Below are 20500 nucleotides of genomic sequence, written 5' to 3' on the forward strand. Positions count from 1 at the left end.
TCTTACTTTCAGATTCTGACTCTGAGACGGACGACCCTTGTCTAGGGTTTGATTTTGGTCTTGTTTCCCCCTTGGTGAAAGTCGTAAGGGAAGCTCTTGACTGGGAGGAACCAGCGGTCTCTCCTCCTAAACAGAAATTTTTTTGCAAACAGCTGAGTAAGGAACGTTTGAACTTTCCACTCTTGGGGGAGTTGGGCGAGATCATCACCGAAGAGTGATTAAACATTTGGAGTCCCCACCTTTGGTGGACGCAGCGGCTCGTCAAACACGTGACCCTCCCTCTGGAAGACACGGTGTCCTTCAAAGACCCCTTGGAAAGAAGACTTGATTCTGACCTCAGACGGGCCTATCTTATAGTGGGCATGGCCTGCAAGCCAGCCTTAGCTCTGGCTATGGTGTCAAAAGCTATGGAGGTCTGAATCGACGGCCTCAATGAGACCCTCAGGGGGGTATCAGAGGAAGCAGCAAGATGCTCCCCGATTCAGGAGCTGAGGATGGCTGCGGGATTTATGGGGTAGGCATCCATTGACATCCGTCTTCTGGCCCGGGTGATGTTGTCTTCCTTCACCGCTAAGTGTTCCCTTTGGCTCCGACCCTGGGTGGCTGACGCTGCATCCAAGCAGGTATGGAGCCGGATCCCCTTTGACGGTTCTTCCCTCTTCGGGGACAAACTGGACGCAGCCATAACTTGGGCCACTGGCGGTAGGTCTGGCTTCCTTCCCCAGGACAGACGCTTAGGTGCCCAGAAGCGGGCCCCTCCAAGGAAGCAAAACACGGGTCGTGCCAGGGAGGCACGTAGCTACAAACCCTGCAAAAGCTTCGGAAGAGGATGGAAGTCCAGGCAGTCCTCTTTTCAGAAGGCCCCCAAAGGAAATGTGTCAGGTGATTGGGAGGCTACTAAATCTTTTTGAGATTGGGCCTGCCCAGGCATTCTGAGTGGGAGCTCATTTTCTCCGCTAATGGAATGTCTGGGCGGCCTTGATTCAGGACCCCTGGGTCTCTCAGGGACACTCCTGGACCTTCAGCAGCACCCCCAGGCTCAGATTCATTCCCACGTCTCTTCCTTCTTCCGCAGAAAAAAAACAGATTTTCCTTTCTTACGTAGATTCTCTGGTGGCCAAGGAGCCTGTAGTTCCAGTCCCAGAATTGGAAAAGGGACAGGGAGTTTATTCACCCCTCTTCATGGTTCGGAAAAAGACCAGCATTGGAGGCCCGTAATAGACCTTACACACCTCAACAGGTCCATACGCTGAGAAAAATTCAAAATGGAATCTCTGATCACGATCCAGCATTCAGTCCAGCCAGGAGATTGGCTAGCATCTATAGATCTGAAAAATGCCTAGTTTCATGTTCCAGTGGCAAAGGAGTTCCAGCAGTTTCTCCGCTTTGCCATCGGACGAGCCCACCTGCAGTTCACCTGTCTCCCCTTTGGGCTTTCAATGTCGCCTTGTACGTTTTCAAAAGTCTTTTTGGCAGTGGTGGCCCTTAATTAGGGTCAGGGGCATCCGATTACATCACTATCTGGATGACTTGCTTCTCCTGTCTCAGGACAGGTCTCAGCTTCTTGAACACTTAGATCAAGTGATCTCGGGTCTCCAGGAATTCAGATGGATCCTGAACTTCGGGAAGAGTCACCTTGTACCCACACAATCTCTTGTGTTCCTAGGGGCACTCTTCAACACAGTGGAATGCACCATCTCCTTCCCCGAGGAGAAAATCCCAGTGGTTCGGGACAGGGTGGCTCTTGCTCTCGCTTTCCCCTGTATCTGAGGATAATTGGGACTCTGGTGGCTACAGCTCCCATGGTGAAATGGGCTTCATGGAGGTTGCAACCTTTCCAGAGGGGTTTTCTCCAGCAGTGGACATCAGAGAACATGTCCCAACACATATACCTAACCTCAACCATGAAGAGGTGCCTTCCCTGGTGGTTGCTACGGGAGAATATCCACAATTGTCATTCCATAGCCCCCGTCTCATGGGTCACAGTGACCTCGGATGCCAGCAGTACCGGGTGGGGAGCATACCGCCTGTCAGAAGTGGCGCAGGGCAGATGGTCTTTTCCCCTCCCGCGGAGTAGTCTCCAAAGTTCTGGAGCTTCGGGCTGCCTTCAAGGCACTGCAGGCCTTTCCCCATCTGACTCAAGGGGCCACGGTGATGCTCAAACTGGACAATACAAAGGCGGTGGCCTATGTGAAAAGGCAGGGAGGAACTCGCAGCCTGTCATTGCTCCAGGAGATGGAGCCAATTATGTCCTGGGCACAAAAGAACCTGTCTAATCTCTCGGCAGCCTATGTTCCCGGGAACACAAAACATGGAAGCGGATTTTCTCTCTCGGATCAGACTCGACAACAACAAGTGGTCTCTCCATCAGGAAGTCTTCAAGTGGGTCCTATCTCTAGGGTTCTGTCCAGAGGTAGACCTCTTTGCAGCCCCTCACAACAAGAAGCTTTTAAAATATTACGCAAGATTCCGAGATCCTCGGGCCTTCGGAGTGGATGCTCTCACAGATGGCTGGAAATTTCACAGAGCCAATGCCTTCCCACCAGTCCCAATAATTCTCCATTTCCTCCGGAGACTGAGAACGGAAGCAGTGGAGATCCTAGCAATAATCCCGTACTGACCCAACAGGCCCTGGTTCCCTCTGTTGACACTTCTCAGTTACCGGGATCCAATCTCTCTGCCTCTCAGGCCGATGCTACTGTCTCAAGGTCCTACACTGCATCCATGCCCGGCACATCTGCATCTCAAGGTTTGGTTCTTGAGAGGGGGAGGTTGGAGGCCCTAAGATGTCCAGTAGAGGTGATTCCCACACTTCTGAATGCCAGAAGGAGTAGCACCAATAGGGTCTATGAGAGAATATGGTCCAAGTTCTCGAGCCATCAAGCGCCTAGGTCCAGTTCAGGAGAAGCCCCTACAGTCCAGGACATTTTGGAGTTCTTGCAGTCTGGCCTAGATCTGTCTTTGACGGTCAGCTTGCGCCGAGTACAAGTCTCGGCCATTTCAGCATTCATGGGAGCATCGTGGGCCAAGCACCTGCTGGTCCGGCAGTTCTTCAAGGGCACAATTAGGCTTCGGCCTCAAAGGAAATCAAGATTCCCCAAATGGGACCTTCCTCTAGTTCTGGACTTTATTCTGGATAGAGTGGTCTTAATCCCTATGCTGGGGTCAAATTACAAGGTTACTTCTGTTTTTCATGAGAACCTAGACATTGTCCTTCCCACCTTCAGGTCTGGTGAAAATTCTTTGGTCCATCCTCTTGATGTAGGTGATACCCTGAAACAATATCTGGCGGCCACTTCTTCCTTTCGCTAGTCAGATTTACTTTTCATCCTTCTTCATGGGAAGAAAAAAGGAATGTGTGCTTCATCTAGAGTGGTGGCTGCATGGATTATCCAGGCTATTCAGTGGGTGTACAGAGCAAAGGGCTAGGCTCCTCTGGAGGCGGTAACGGCACATTTAACTCGAAACGTCTCTAAGTCATGGGCAGTCTTTAGGCACGTCACTCCTGAAGTGATCTGCAGAGCAGCTTCTTGGTCGTCTATCAACACCTTTCTGTCTCATTATTGTGTTGAACCGGCTGCCTTATCTTCTGTTAATTTTGGTGTTCAAGTGCTGTCAGTTGATGGTACTAATTAAATGTTTTGTTCAGCATCTTCCCACCCGGGAGTGTATGGCAAGTTATTTCCCGAGCGTATGCTGCCAGAGTCTGTCAGGAAAACGGAAAATTGTCTATGAAATACTTGCCGTAATTTTCCTTTCCTGATGGACTCCATGGCAGCAGGAGTCCCCTCCCAGTTCCTGAGTAGGCTAGTTACAGAACACAGATGCTGAAGAGGAGCAAATATTTATGGGAGTGGAGTCCTATAGGGTAGGAGAGGAAGCGGGGCTAGCCGAGTGTATGCTGCCATGGAGTCAATCGGGAAAGGAAAATTACGGTAAGTATTTGATAGACAATTTTCAGTTATTATGGGCACTAGATGGATCTGATGATCATAGGAAATCACTGTATTACCTTGAATATAGAAGTCATATTTGGTGGGAAAATGCATGTCACATTCTTCCAGCTTTTCTTTATAAATAGTCCCTTTCATTTCCTTTATGGTTACATGAGTACAGTAGAAATCAGAGAACACAAATGATCTAAACCAACAATATTAAACCCACCATTGATTTATAACAGAAGATACCACATTTGTCCAATAGATGGCACTAAGTATAATAAAAATGAATGCCATCTAGTGGCTGAATGCAACATTTTCAATTTTAAATCAATGTCATACATTGGGCCAGCACAGCAGATAGCCTAATAACATTTATTTTGTTCAACCCCCATTAACACAGAAGGAATGTACAAGCGTTTTTACTGGGCGAATTACTGTGCAGATTTTTTATGAGTAAACTTCTAAATGTCCGGAAACGCTTATATAAAGATATGTAGCAGAGAATAGACCTCCTAGCAATGTTATTACCAGGCTGCAGCTAGGGGGAGCTCTAATGTTTAGAATGTGACCACAGCAGAGTGATCCCATCTAGCATACATTAACCCTTTCTATGGTGTGAGCATTTCTACAATACTACGCTATAATAATGTAACACGTTGTGTATTGTATTGTACACAAATTTATCGACTTGCCTACTGGCCACTTATACCCCCCTCCTGCCCAGACCAAATTTCAGCTTTCAGCGCTCTCACACTTTGAATGACATTTACTCAGTCATGCAGCACTGTACCCATATAAAAATATTGTCATTTTTTCCCAAACAAATAGAGCTTTCTTTTGTTGGTATTTAATCTTCACTGGGCTTTTTATTTATTTTTTGCACTATAAATTAAAAGAGACCGAAAATTAAAAAAAAAAAAATAGGATTTTTCCTTCAACTTACCTGTAAAATCCTTTCCTAGGAGTACACCACGGTGCACAGAGCCAGTAATAATGATTATCTGGGTTATGCAGTACCTTCAGGTAATTGGACACTGGCAACCAATAGACAGCCAAAAGACAGGAAGTTCCTCCCATATAACCCCTCCCATACAGGAAGAACCTCAGTTTTTGAAGCAAGCAATGAAGATCCCAGAAAAGATGGGAGGGACCTCTGTGTCCCATGATGTACTCCAAGAAAAGGATTTTACAGGTAAGCTGTAGGAAAAATCCTATTTTCTTTATCGTACATCACGGGACACAGAGCAGGTAATAATGACTATCTGGGATGTCCTAAAGCAATGCCCATGAGTGAAGGGGACACAGAACCCCACAAAAAAAATAGGACTTATGCAGCTGCTTGTAGCACGCTACTACCAAATTGAGCCCCTTTCACGGGCAGTAACATCCACTTGGTAAAATTTTGTGAATGTATGAACTGAAGACCAAGTAACAGCTTTGCAGATCTGGGCAAAAGATACCTGATGATGCACAGCCCATGAAGTTCTTACCCTTCTGGTAGAGTGAGCCTTTAGATTAAAAGGCTAGCCTTACCTTTCAAGCCATAAGCTTGAAAAATGACCTGATGAATCCACTTAGAGATAGTGGAGTGTTGTGGAAATTGTATTATTTTTTATGTAGACATTTCTTTAGGATGTATTTTTAGTTAAATTGCCATTATCTCTCCCAGTGTTTTTACCGGTAATCGCTATGCACAGCGAATATTGCTTTAACTGGCCTTGAGGAAAGACCTGTAATTGTGGAAACCTTCCATTAAATGGAGACTGCACGCTACTTGTAGCCTGATCATCCCTATCGGTGGTGCCGATCCGGATCTATGGCAGTGCAAGGAGAACTCCATCGCACAAATGTATATCAGCCAGCCGGGCCCTGGTATTCACTGCGGAGATATGTTTGTGAGGTGGAATTCTTATCATTTTAATAATATCTGCCCTTTTTCCAGGATTAATGGCTGGCAGCTTCCTGTTATATTTGATCTATATGATAGAAATACTGCTACTATTGTCTTTTCACCTCCTGAATGTTTCAAATGATTTGTCAGTACCTGATGATTTTGGTTGGTGGACACACTACCAGCTTCTAGAGCAATGCGTACACTGGTTGGGGTTATCTTATTCTATGCAAGGAAGATGATTGTCCTTAAATGGAAATCAGAACATCCGCCAACCCTGAGCTATTGGAAGAAATTGGTCAATTCAGTGTCACCACTATATAAAGCCATGTATACATCCAGGGGATGCCCAGACAAATTTAAAAAGGTGTGGCACTTATGGACAAACTCAAACCTAACAACTGATGAACAAGACTAGTCAAGTGATCTAATACACTAGCTTCTAACCTTATCAGGTGAAGGTGGGGGACGTGGTTGACCTGGGTATGGAGGTCATAGCCAACTAGTGGAGGAATGGTTGCTTGAAGAGAAACATCATTCTGTCATGAAGGATAAGTGAATTACTTCTGAAAGAGGTCTGAATAAGGTGCACTTCAGGCTAGTTTCAGCCCACACTTAAGGCGTTGGATCTGTTACTGGCCTTTATGTTTTTTTTTTTTTTGTAGTAGTAAATAAGTAGTTATGTGTTGATTTACCTAAGCCGGGGTATGCCTCAATAGGCTATGTTTTGTATAAACAAAATACTTTGCAATCAAAAATAATTTATAAAAAATATGGAAATGTGCAGCCCTCATAGATAATGAACACATGATAATCGGTGAAAATTCATAACATTGTGAAAAATACATATACAAACAAATATATAATAATAAAAAATAAAAAAAAAGGGAATAAAGGCAAAAAGTCCTTTTGAATGGAGTGAATATAGAAAAATCTTCAAACATGTATTCCAGAAGTAAATAACTGAAAATTTGCTGTGACACCATCCCCCACCAATATATATAAGGAGGCTTACCGGAGTAAGTGGACTCAGTTTGGCATATGCCTAGTGAGTCAACTCATGTGTTGGTGTATATAAACCCAATAGGCCAGGGAGGACACCGAGGGGTCCTTCTTACCAGTCGCCTTTGTATTTTCTTTGGAAAATCACACAAACCATCATAAACCATCAGTAATCCAAATGAATGCAGAGAATGTAGACCTCAAGGTGAATACTCTCCCGTGATGGATGAATCATCAAAGAACCCTTACAGTGAACGAGCGTATAGTTCTGCCTATATACTGTTTTCCACAGGGGCAGGTCAGCAGATATACAACATTTTTAGTTGAACAGGAAAATAAATGTTTAATGGAATATGTCTGATGTGTAACAGAAGATGTGAACTCCTGTGTCTTACTTCTACCCCAAATATTATGTTGGCAAACATTACAATTTATACAGGGGTAATAGCCAATAAGGTTATAAGAGAATGAAGGTCTGACAGGGAGATTAATAATAAAATGACCCCAATATTATTAATCCCCCCTGTCAGACCTTCGTTCTTTCATAACCTTATGAGAACTGACCGCTGCAATCTTTTTACATGTTTTCTATATTTAGCCCGATTGTTTTGTATTCAAAACGAGGCGTGGCGCGCACATATCTCATTCACTGTAAGGGTTAATGAGCATATAGCAAACATTAAGAAAGGTTCCATCAATCATAGTGTTCTTAAGCAAAAATATCATAACCATGACCCAAAAGGCACTGAATTTGTCATTATTGAGAAATATTTTCCACCATGGAGAGGTGGTGCATGTACCAGAGGAGTCTCACGTCTTCAGACATTCTGGATTTATGAACTACGTTCCTATTATCCATTTGGTATGACTATAGAATGGGATATTCATTTATTTATCAATAAAGCTTGATTCACATATGGGATATATTTAACATTATTTTTATACAGTACATGTGATTTATTTATAAACCTATTCTGTGTATTATATCAATCATATAGGATTTATAATATTTTTAATATTCTTTCTTATATCAACCTTTGGCACATTGTGAATTATTTTAATATTTGGGATTAAAATTGAATTTTTGAATTGGTTCTTTATAGATTGATTACCCTGTATATCTTGTCAATATGCTACCCATCTTATTTTAATTTTTTTTTTTATAATTGGTCATGTTTTTTATAAATTTTAAATTAGAATATGATTCTGGACCATTGATAAAGTTGTCCTATTGCAATTTCACACTATGTAATAGTCGCTGTTGAGAACTGACCGCTGCAATCTTTTTACATGTTTTATATATTTAGCCCGATTGTTTTGTATTCAAAACCAGGCGTGGCGAGCGCATGATCGCGCGATCCTACCTCAATATTTAGCCTCTGTTTCTGTAATACCCAACGAGGCTCTACACGTCTTTACATAATTTTCGTCTTACAGGAAGTGTCCAACTATTGTATACAGGCCTCGCACTCAGAGTGAGGCTTGGAGTATGGAGTGGATTTCTGTTGTTTACACATACTAGCCTCGTAGTGAAAATGAGGCTTGGAACACACGCCTGGGTGCCATCTTGGCCATACATAGGAAGTGAATTATCTTTGCCCTGTAATACACATACTAGCCTTGTAGTGAAAACAAGGCTTGGAACACACGCCTGGGCTCCATCTTGGCAGGATACAGGAAGTGTATTCCCCTTCACAGGTAAAGGGTGTCACTTGTTGTCTATCCTGTTTGGGGGTCATATTCACTATTTAAACTACATTACCATTGACAGTAGCATACCCCAGATGATGTCTAAGCAGATGAAATGCGTTGGGTTAACTTCTGTCCATGCTACTACCTGTCAATGCTTTTTACTGATCTGGATTTAAGCGCTTTTTATCTACCCAACTGTAAGTGTTCTGAACTTTTAATAAATACCCTTTGCTTATGGTATTACACTATGTGGAGCCTTTTGTTTCTTTTCTTTGATGATTCATCCGTCATGGAAGAGTATTCACCTTGAGGTCTACATTCTCTGCATTCATTTGGATTACTGATGGTTTATGCAATTTTCCAAAGAAAATATAAAGGCAACTGGTGTGAAGGGTCACTCGGTGTCCTCCCTGGCCTATTGGGTGTATACACACCAACGCATGAGTTGACTCACTAGGCATACACCAAACTGAGTCCACTCACTCCGGTAAGCCTCCTTATATATATTGGTGGTGGATGGTGTCACAGCAAAGTTTCAGTTATTCACTTCTGGAATACACGTTTGAAGATTTTACTATATTCATTCCATTCAAAAGGACTTTTTGCCCTTATTCGCTTTTTTTGTTATTATATATTTGTTTGTATATGTATTCTTCACAATGTTATGAATTTTCACCGATTATCATATGATAATTCACTATGAGTGCTGCACATTTCCATATTTATACATTTTATTTATATAAGCATTTAAAGAATTGCTATTACTTAAAGAGATCTCCACCACCATTCCTATGTGACCATTACATCCTTGCAATTTATGTTTAGCATGTTCATTTTGAGTGGATTAACATATATTTTAATGCTTTATGATATATTTTTGCATTTCCTTATCCAAAAAGATCAGTTTCCGGAGTTTGTTTTCTTAGGTATACCCTTGTTTTGAACTTAGCCATGTAAAATAGATATTATACAGGAATGGTTATTATGAGGTTTCTCAGGGCTGCAGTTCCTCTGAACTCCACAAGATGAAGATCTCACTTGTACTCAGAGAGGAAGTCTCTATGGAATACAGACAGGAAGTGAGGTCAGGAACAGACAGGAAATTCTATATAGACGACGTAGCGAGGAGACAGACAGTAGAGGAGGTAATAAGATCTTATTTTCTATTTACACCCAGTAACCCCCCGTCATGTCCGTCCTCTTCCTCCATAGTCACTGTGATGTCTTTTATCTCCAGCAGATGATGATACACACATATATAGTGTGGAAACCTAGATTAACCCCTTCAGGGTCAGAACATTTCCCCACTTACGTGGCCGGAACATTCTCTTCATTTTGGAGATAAATTCTAGTAATATGGTTCTCCAAACAAACAACAATGACAATAAATAGAGAAGACAATGGCCATCCTGACCATACATGGCCTACAAAGGGCAATTATTACAATATGCAGCCAACACCCTGATGGAGTGCAGGGGTCAGGAGTATGGTGCATAGAGCCCCTTACATTGCTTGTCAGGAGGAAGAAAACATTCCCCAGCCTGCCTTGAAGAATATCTTCCATCATTGGTGTCAGAGGGAGGAAAATACTGAGGGCTCTGAGGAAAGGAGAGGAGCTGAGGGGTCTCTGAGAAGGTAGCAGGACTAAAGGACTCTGGGACCTCTGAGGGTTTACTGCATCTGAAGGGCTCTGGGACCCCTGAGGAGGAACTGTAGCTGAAGGACTTTGGGGGCCTCTTAGGAAGTAATCGGACTGAACAACTCTGAGATGTTAGTGTGACTGAAGGACTGTGGGGGACTCTGAGAGGGTAGTCGGGCTGTAGGGCTCTGAGGTAAGAGGGGGCTTTAGGGGGCTCATAGAGACTCTTGGTCTTCGATGGTCCTCTCATGCCACCTGCACTTACTTTTGTGACCTCCTTAAGGAACTCCTGCCAGCACCTGAATGAAGCCTTCACCTCACCATCTCACTGGTCAAGAAATATGTTGCAGGCCACAAAATAGAACAAAGAAGGACACTTGTTCCTTGAGGAGGTCTGTTTGTGCACCATCACTTACTGGTTGGCCAGTCCAATACCTTCCCATGACACAGGGTCTGGCAGTGCCTGGTGCTGGAATTCAGAGCCACGGGAACCCACTGCCACTCTGTACAATGTCCTGGATACTACAGAATAGTTGTCAACCAAGAAAACAAACCCCTCCCCCAGCTGTCCTCCTCCTACCCACATTGGGCTGCCATTGGAAGGAAAAGAAGAGACTCCTCCCCCACAGCTCTCTACACCACCACCAGCATCCTCCTGCTATCCAATCCAATCCCTTCTCTTACTGCAGGGAGTGACGGTGACATCACTCCTGTTAGTCAGCAGGCTGCCGAAGATTGGAGCCTTGCAGCCGGAGTTCTGGTAAATAGACATAAAAAAGAGGGAGGAAGAAGAGCTAACAAGGGGGCTGTTCAACAATAGGTATAATTCCCAAGCGGTGTTCAGGACTAAAAATCAAGTACTTTATTGAATATATATTAAAAATTAAAAAAAAATCACATTTATCAATAACGAGTCAATAACATGACATAAACACACAAGTAAAAAAACAGCCCAGGTCATGTGGTCTTTTTAATTGTCTTTGAGAAGTAATGACGGAATCACAGCAGAGGAGGGAACTAATAAGTCCTGGTGTTCAGGGACTATAAAAGGACCATTAGCATATTCCCTCCCTCATTCTGAAGAAGTCCGCTGATTGGCAGACGAAATGCATCATCCAGTGATGTCTGTTGTTCCCGGTGACAACCTGAGCTAACCTCTAAGCCTGCATGTGCTGCGCGGGAATCTCTAGACTTTAGCCAGTTGGCTTTCTACATACTGTCCTGCATGTTAGCTACTTGGATCTTACTCCACGCTGAACCCTGTGATATAGGGGGACTACTAAAGGAAGGAAATTAATGTTCCGTACTGACAAGGAAAAGGCACTTACCTCAGAACTACTGTCGGAAGGTCAAGCAGCAAGCAGTGAGTAAAGTTTCCAAAAAAGGAGCTGATGGCAAAAGTCATAAATCCTGCTTAGCTTCCTTCCATACATATGACGTTTTCTTTGTGCCTCATCAGTGATGGTTATTAAAGTGTATTTCCATATGAACTTTCCTCCTTACTTGGCTCTAGCCTATAGGATATTCACTTTCTCCCTTAAGTCAACAATAAGTGGAGGTGATGGAATGGATTAATTATGATGGACTAGTCCCTGGATATTATGCTTATTGTGTCTGAAATATTGAAACGGCTGCATATTGGCCTTACTATGAATTTCCTGAAGGATTCTCACTAAACCCAGTGTTCTTTACTTCATAAATGACTATTTGAAATCCACATTAATGCTGCTTGCACTGTATTATACACCTTATGTTCCTCGATTCTCTCCATCCCTAGAGGTAATTACTACTGTGGAAGGAACGTCCTACTACTGAGGAGTTATGGAACTGTGGAGTGGTTAGCTAGAGATACTAACATAGTAGCAGAATCTCGGCTGCACAGTGACTTTCTTACAACTTGAAGGCCTGTTTATACAGAGGAAACTTGACCTGTCATCATTAATTTTTATTAATGACATAGCTGAAATTAGTCGGCTTCACTGTGAACTACTTTTTACACTAGTTATCAGCTGATTACTTGCATTAACTTTTACAGACACCTCCACGGCACTCTATAGATTATGTTCCTGAATTCCATTCACCCCAAGGGATTAATACTATTGTGGAAGGAATTTTCCAACTAACAGTAAGGAACTGTGTGAGAGTATATACGTTTGTGGGTATACAGAGGAAATTTGATCTGCCATCAGCAACTTTGATTCATGATATAGTTGTGAGTCATAAGTCGGCTCCGCTGTGAATTACTTTTTACACTCGTTACTAGCTGATGATTTGCATGAACTCTTATAGCCACCTCCACGGCACTCTATAGCCTGTGTTCCTGTATTTCATCTATCCCAAGGGATCAATAATACTGTTGAAGAAATCTTCTAATTAGCAGTAAGGAACTGTGTGAGAGTATATACGTCTTCTGATTGCTGCAGCATAACGGGACTTTGTCTGTCCGACTTTTTAACAATTTTTTCATCTGCTATCCTCATTTTTTGTGAACAGAGCGGATCCATTTTTAGTCTTCGGTTCTCACCTGGGCTGTTTTTTTGCTTGTGTGTTTATGTCATGTTATTGACTCGTTATTGATAAATGTGATTTCTATTGAATTTTTAATATATATTCAATAAAGTACTTGATTTTTAGTCCTGAACACCACTTGGGAATTATACCTATCTTTGAACAGCTCCTTTGTTAGCTGTTCTTCCTCCAACTTTTGTGTCTGGTTAAACACATAGGTAATCCCACACCCTACAGTTGAGACGGTGAGGCTTATCGCCTTACTTAACTAAGTGATTTTACTTGGTCTGCTTTGTATACCTAAGTTCTGGCAATTATCCTGATTAGCCACCAACTCCCACCAACAGTCAGCAAGTTCCCCTTTCTGGACATCATGATGACCCCACATTGTCCTTACAGCACTGCCTCAGAGCAAACAAGTCGAAGGAAGAATTATATTTATCATTCCTTGTCTCCAGATCTAAAACTAAGCAAATCCAGTTCAGAAAAGAAACAAACCCAACAGAGAAAAGGGAGTTTTTGATCCGGCAGGTCAAGAGGGTCCCAGGCCTTGAAAATATAGAAAACACTAAACAGTCCAAACTAAATGTGTTCCCATGAGGGCAGTAGTCCTTAAATGTACAGAAACCCTCCTATCCCCCCCCTCACATCCCCATCCTATTATTGTGTGACCAATGCCATCCATATAATTCTTACTTTCATTTCCCAAAGTTATCCGTCTACAAGGAGACCTGTATAGATCAAATGACGACACCAATGAGGATGGAGGAGGACCGGAGTCACATGACTAAGAAGATACTAAACCTCACCCTGGAGATCATCTACCTGCTGACTGGAGAGGTGAGGAGGATTCTGGGAGGTTGCATGACATCACTATTATCTATATTAATAAAACACAGACCTGACAGGAGATGTGAGGGGGATTCTGGGAGGTCACATGACATCACTCTTATCTGTTAATAAAATACAGACCTGATCGGAGAGGTGAGGAGGATTCTGGGATTCTAACATGATATTCCTATTGGTTCCTCAATACAGAGATTTCCTCTTCTGAAGTCAGGTGATCATATGACCATCACAGTGCCTCCATGTGACTCCCTAAAACCTGAGAGACACAACATGCAGAAGATTCTAGAAGTCACCAAGAAGATGATGGAGCTGCTGACAGGAGAGGTGAGCGGTGCTGGGAATTCTGGGACATTATCCAGTAACAGACAAGGGATGTGTCTGGATGGTGACTGTATCATTGTGTGTGTCAGGTTCCTATAAGGTGTCAGAATGTCACTGTCTATTTCTCCATGGAGGAGTGGGAGTATTTAGAAGAACACAAGGATCTCTACAAGGATGTCATGATGGACAACCAGCAGAATTTGAGTTTTGTGAAGAATGTAAGGAAGGAATTTCCCCGGAATGAGACGATATTGAACCTCACCCTGGAGATCCTCAGCCTGCTGACTGGAGAGGTGAGTGTAATGAAGAGGTTAAGTCTGACTCCGCTGTACACTGGGATGCATTCAGAGTCATTTTGAGACTTCTGATGTTCTGCTAATCAATAACAACATCCACACAAGCACTATGAATACATAAATTGTACATACCAGTGTTGGAACTACCAGGGTCGGGGGCCCCAGCGGGTTTGTTGGCCACAGGACTCTGAGCATCTCTCTCATACAGCAAGGTTCCTACACTGACAGTTCCTCCTCCCTTCGCATGGATGGGAAAAGAGATAGAGACGATCTGCTCCTTCTCCTACCGCCCCTCTCCTCCTGTGTGCACTGTGGGAAGTGTGAAGCTAAGCAACAGAATTTGATTATTCAGCTGCTGGGGTTCACCTTTCCCATGGTGCAGACAGGAGGAGAGGAGAGGGAGCAGATCGGCTCTCTCCTTTCCCATCTGTGTGAGGGAGGAGGAACTATCAGTGCAGGCTCTGAGCTGCATGAAAGAGATGCTCTCATCTCAGAGTACTGCTGGGGAGGAACTGATTGGCAGCACTGATGGGGCTGCACTGATGATCATTGCCCTAAATATCGGTGTGAACCATGTACTGACAGTCTTGCCGGTTAACCCTTTCAGCTCTGGAAGATTTAACCCCCTTCATGACCAGGCCATTTTTTGCTATACGGCACTACGTTATTTTAACTGACAATTGTGCGGTCGTGAGACACTGTAATCCAATAACATTTATTTACTGTATCCTTCTACTCCCCTGTATTGCGCCCTTCTACTCCCCTGTACTGTGCCCCTCTACTCCCCTGTATTGTGCCCCTCTATTGCGCCCTTCTACTCCCCTGTACCGTGCCCTTCTCCACTATTCCATGCCCTTTTACTCCCCTGTCCTGTGCCCCTCCTCTCCCCTGTATTGTTTTCTTCTACTCCTCTGTACCTTGCCACTCTACTCCCCTGTACCGTGACCCTCTACTCCCCTGTACTGTGCCCTTCTTCTCCCCTGTACTGTGCCCTTCTACTCCCCTGTACTGTGCCCTTCTTCTCCCCTGTACTGTGCCCTTCTTCTCCCCTGTACCGTGCCCCTCTGCTCCCCTGTACCGTGCCCCTCTGCTCCCCTGCACTGTGCCCTTTTGCTCCCCTGTACCCTGCCCCTCTACACCCCTGTACGTCTCCCCTGTACTGTGCCCTTCCTCTCCCTTGTATTGTGCCCCTCTACTCCCCTGTACTGTGCCCTTCTACTCCTCTGTACCGCGCCCTTCTACTCCTCTGTACCACTCTTCTCCCCTGTACAGTGCCCTCCTACTCCCCTGTACTATGTCCTCTTTTTCTCCTGTACTGTTCCCTCCTATAATCCATTATTGTGCCCCTCTACTCCCTGCTACAGTGCCCCTGTAAGATCTGTTCACTTATTTTCTCACGTGACGAGGGCTGTTTGGTTCTTGATCGCTTCTGGATTTTCTTTGAGACTCTGTTATATGTTGGATTATTATTGCATGTGATACTGTGTGGTCATACGAATTTAATGCATTATATTTTACATTTTTTATCATAGCACAGGGTTAATTTTATTTAATACACTTGACACTTTTATAATTGTTGTGTGCAGTTACATAGTTACATAGTTTGTGAGGTTGAAAAAAGACATCAGTCCATCCAGTTCAACCTATGATACATGATACATCATGAGTATATATTGATGTATATGTATGTGCATATAATTATACAGTTTTAGCGCACTCTCTATATAATTTTCACATTTTTATTCACTTCAATAGGTTGAAGCTCTGTTGCAGCTACTGTTTTTTGTTAGATATATACTCGTGCGCACCTTATCCCTTAACTACTAATAAATATATGTTTAATTCTATCAACTATTTATTCTATTATTTTAGTAAATTTGAGCAGGCTGGTAGGGGCCCCAGTATATTAATTTACCCAGGGGCCCATGATGATAATAAGACGTCCCTGTAGGAGAGTGATATTTATCTTTGTATAATACAGAGCTGTACAGTGATAATGAAGAAATCTAATGAAAATTACACAAGGAGATCTCATAATATGACAACAAGATCTTCGAGAATCCAGAATCTCATCACCATCCCCCCACCTCCATCCCTGATCTATACAAGACTCAACACACAGAAGGTTCTAGAAGTCACCAAGAAGATGATGGAGCTGCTGACAGGAGAGGTGAGCGGTGCTGGGAATTCTGGGACATTATCCAGTAACAGATAAGGGATGTGTCCGGATGGTGACTGTATCATTGTGTGTGTCAGGTTCCTATAAGATGTCAGGATGTCACTGTCTATTTCACCATGGAGGAATGGGAGTATTTAGAAGGACAAAAAGATCTCTACAAGTACCTCATGATGGAGAATCAGCCGCCCCTCACATCACCGGGTAAGAGGAGACTTTATTGTAAAAGAGAGAGCAGTACGGAGGGTTCACCTAGATCCCCCATCATCTGATAAACACATAGAAACAATGTATTCAGTCTCAGGAGATGGGAGGCAGCAGTGTGGGACCTCTGCAACTTGTCTCATGTGAGCATTTAGGACATCACTGATTACTGAATACCAAGATTATGAGTCCTGACCCTTATACTATATAATATATATTGTACATTACATACTCCGGACCCCTGCACTATATACTCTGTTGTACATCACATACTCATGACCTCTGCACTATATACTCTATATTGTACATTACATAGTCCTGACCCCTGCACTATAAACTCTATGTTGTACATTACATAGTCCTGACCCCTGCACTATATTATCTATGTTACACATAGTTAGTGAGGTCGAAAAATGACATCAGTCCATCCAGTTCAACCTATTTTTGAAACTTTCGATGCTCCACGCTGATACCACTGCTTGTGGAAGAGAATTCCACATCCCCACTGCTCTTACAGTAAAGAACCCCCTACGTATTTTAAGGTTAAACCCTTTTTCCTCTAGTTTTAGTGAGTGGCCACATGTCTTATTGTATTCCCTTTCTCTGAAAAGTTTGTTCCTTATGCTCGGGTCACCAGTACAGTATTTGTACATAGAGATGGACGAACATCGGCCGGGGCGGTTTGTGAACATCAGCCGCAAATTTTCTCAAATGTCCGCGAAAAAAAAAAAAAGTTCACGGTGGGCCCCATTGACTTTAATGGGATGCAAACTTTAAAAACCTTTAGGTCATATTTGCAGCCACTCACTAGCTGTGCACAAATAGTCCCACCACATGCACAATGTCATAACAGAAGTATTGCAATTGAAAAAGTTGCCCTAAAACTTATTTATTTTTTCATAAATCAGCCAGAACTGACAGCAGCCGGTAAATACATGTCAAATACATATAGGATCCATTCACACGTCTGTAAAATGGGTCCACATCCATTCCACAATTTGGCGGAACGTTTACAGACCCGTTGATTTTCAATTCCAGTCTGAAAAATGAGGCATTCACAGGATAAAGAAGTAAGTGTTGGCCATAAAAAGCCCCAAAAATTAGCCAACATGTGTTTACATGCTAGCTAAGAACGTTGTATTCTGTGGCTGGAGGTACATTAGGCATTGACAGAAAAAATAATTGTCGGCCATGAAAGGCCCCAAAATTAGGCATTCAATGGACATGAAATGCCTTTTATGCCACTGTATTTAACGAAGACAAGGACCATGAATTGTTGTGGGTGGATGGCGGTCTGGCGGATATTTGTGGCCTGTCATGAGGAATTTAAATGAAACATGGTCACATGTGTTGAATTCCTCAGAGATCCATGCCTCATTCATTTTTATAAATGTGAGGTAGTCTACACTGTCATGAGCTAGGCGAGTGCGCTTATCAGTCACGATCCCCCCTGCTGCGCTGAACATCCTCTCGGACAGGACACTGGACGGGGGCAAGCCAACAGTTCCATTGCAAATTGTGCAAGCTCTGGCCAGAGGTCAAGCCTGCCCATTCAGTAGTCCAGGGGTTCATCACTCCTCAGAGCGTCCATATCGGCCGTTAACCCGATGTAGTCTGACACCTCTCGGACTAGGCATTCCCTGATGCTGGATCCGGAGTACAGCTGTCGATGGGTTGGCTGAAAGAAGTTCTCATATCTGAAGTGACCAACACATCTTCAAACCGCCCTCTTCTTGCAGGCACTGTTGGATTGCTACCCGCAACTGTCTCTCTGTGACTGGAAATTCCTCTGCCAGCACACGCAAGAGCAGAATGCAGCATTTCTCACAGCAAGGCCTGGAAGTTCTGCATTCTGACCGCCCTCTGTGATGGTGGTAACATTTCTGCCATTTTTTGTAGCTGTACCGGGTGTCTAAATACGTTGCCACCCAGTACTGGTCCTTGCCCTTTATGCTTTTTATACAGGGGGCCCCCCTTAAAACACTGGAGCATGAAGGCCCCCCTATTTACACTAAACTGGTCGTGGTGTAGTGGCCTGGCTCCAGCTCATCATCTAGGATAATGTCGTCCTCGTTCTCCTGCCCCCATCCACGGACAACACCAGGGATCCCAGACAGGTTTAAAGCATGCTCTACTTGCTCCTCCTCATCCCCCCCAGCACCATCCTCCTCCTCTGACTCCTCTTCAGACTCCTGCTGTTGATTTGTCTCTGATGGAGTAGCACCCCCTGGGAATTCATCCAACATTGTGACTTCCTCATCTTCCTGCTCCTGCTCCTGGACGGCTTGATCAATGACACAACGCAATGCATGCTCCAGAAAGAAGGCGTAAGGTACGATGTCATTGATGGCACCCTGGCCATGACTGACCAGTTTGGTGATCTCATGGAATGGTCGCAGAAGTCTGCATGCAACGCGCATGAGCAGCCACTGGCGAGATGAAAAGAACCTGTCTTGCCGCAGAGTTCGTACAGGTAGTCGTTAACTGCATTTTTTTGCTGGAGCAGCCTATCAAGCATATGCAACGTTGAGTTCCATCGCGTCGGGCAGTCGCAAATAAGACGCCTGACGGGCAGGTTGTGTCACCGCTGAATGTCAGCAAGGCGAGCCATGGCTGTGTAAGATCTTCTGAAATGGCCCAAGATTTTTCTGGCCTGCCCCAAGACATCCTGGACCCCCAGGGTATTTGGCAATGAATCACTGCATGACCAAGTTCAGGACATGTGCCATGCATGGTACGTGTGTTATTTTGCCCTGTTTCAGCATGCTCAGCAGATTGGCACCGTTGTCGCACACCACTTTACCAACTGTCAAATTGAGCAGTGTCAGCCACTGATCTGCCTGTGAACGCAAAGCTGAAAGGAGTGCAGGACCAGTGTGGCTCTTGGCTTCCAGGCACAACAGACACAGCACAGCATGGCAACGTCTCACCTGGCATGTGGAATAGGTTCTGGAGATCTTAAGCGGCGCAGCGGAAGAGACAGTAGCAGCGGAAAAGGAGTCAGCCGAGGAGGAGAGGGAGGATGGAGGAGGAGGAGAAGAAGAGGCAGGCCTGCATGCAATCCGTGGCGGTGCAACCAAATCTACACGGGTTACATGCTTGACGGCCGTCAGAAGGTTTACCCAGTGGGCAGTAAAAGTGATATACCTTCCCTGCCCGTGTTTGCTAGACCATGTGTCTGTGGTCAGATGTATGATGATGGCACCGACACTGTGTGCCAGAGATATATTCACTTGCCGCTGAACATGGCCATACAGCTCTGGAATGCCCCTCTGCAAGAAATATTTCCTGCCTGGGACCTTCCATTGTGGTGTTCCAATGGTCACAAATTTCCGAAAGGCCTCCGAGTCCACCAGTTGATATGGCAGTAGTTGGCAGGCTATCAGTTCCGACAAGCCAGCAGTCAAACGTTGGGCAAGAGGGTTATCTGGCGTCATCGTTTTTTTTACGCTCCAACATTTGGGCCATGGAAGCCTGCCTTTTTCCAGAACAATGTGAGGACAGCATGATGGAAGGTTGAGTGGAGGACAATTGTGCGTTGCTCCCACTGGGCTCGGTGATGGGAGTTCAGGTGTGTTCTTAAGGCGGTCGTCCCTAGGTGAGTGTTGGGCTTACCGTGACTTATGCGTTGACTGCAAAGGCTGAATACGGCAACACTATTGTCAGCAGCAGACACATTAAAAAAAGCCCACACTGCAGAGCCATGTGCCAGCGTCCTGGAAGCACCAGATGTGACTGTACATGGTTGATGGCTCGCTCCTGATACATTTGCAGTCTGCTTTGTCCCTCTTGTGCAATGCAAGTTCCGCCTGCTTCTCCTCCCTATCTGCTGGTCCGTCTCTCCCTCTGAACTCCCCTCCTCTTCCTCTCTTGTGGCCACCCATGTGACATCCATAGACACGTCATCATCCACGTCATCATCCCCACCACTAACATTCGAGATCTCGGAGTAGGCAGCAACAGCGGGGACCAACCTCCTTG

At 44.3% G+C, this 20500-nt stretch overlaps 1 protein-coding gene across 1 annotated transcript in view; it reads left to right on the top strand.

Moving 5' to 3' along the window:
* Positions 1-20500, top strand: part of LOC309550238 (uncharacterized protein) — a gene marked incomplete at its 3' end in the record, with an annotated part of 71999 nt that overhangs the window by 36563 nt on the left and 14936 nt on the right. Inside the window, exons 2-4 of the mRNA XM_082250649.1 lie at positions 13385-13513; positions 13712-13846; positions 13933-14061. Of these exons, the coding sequence (XP_082106775.1) occupies positions 13385-13513; positions 13712-13846; positions 13933-14061 (393 nt within the window). The remainder of the gene's footprint in view (positions 1-13384; positions 13514-13711; positions 13847-13932; positions 14062-20500) is intronic.

Source organism: Pelophylax lessonae (assembly GCF_965119305.1).
Source record: "Pelophylax lessonae genome assembly, chromosome: 3".
Lineage (NCBI taxonomy): Eukaryota > Metazoa > Chordata > Amphibia > Anura > Ranidae > Pelophylax > Pelophylax lessonae.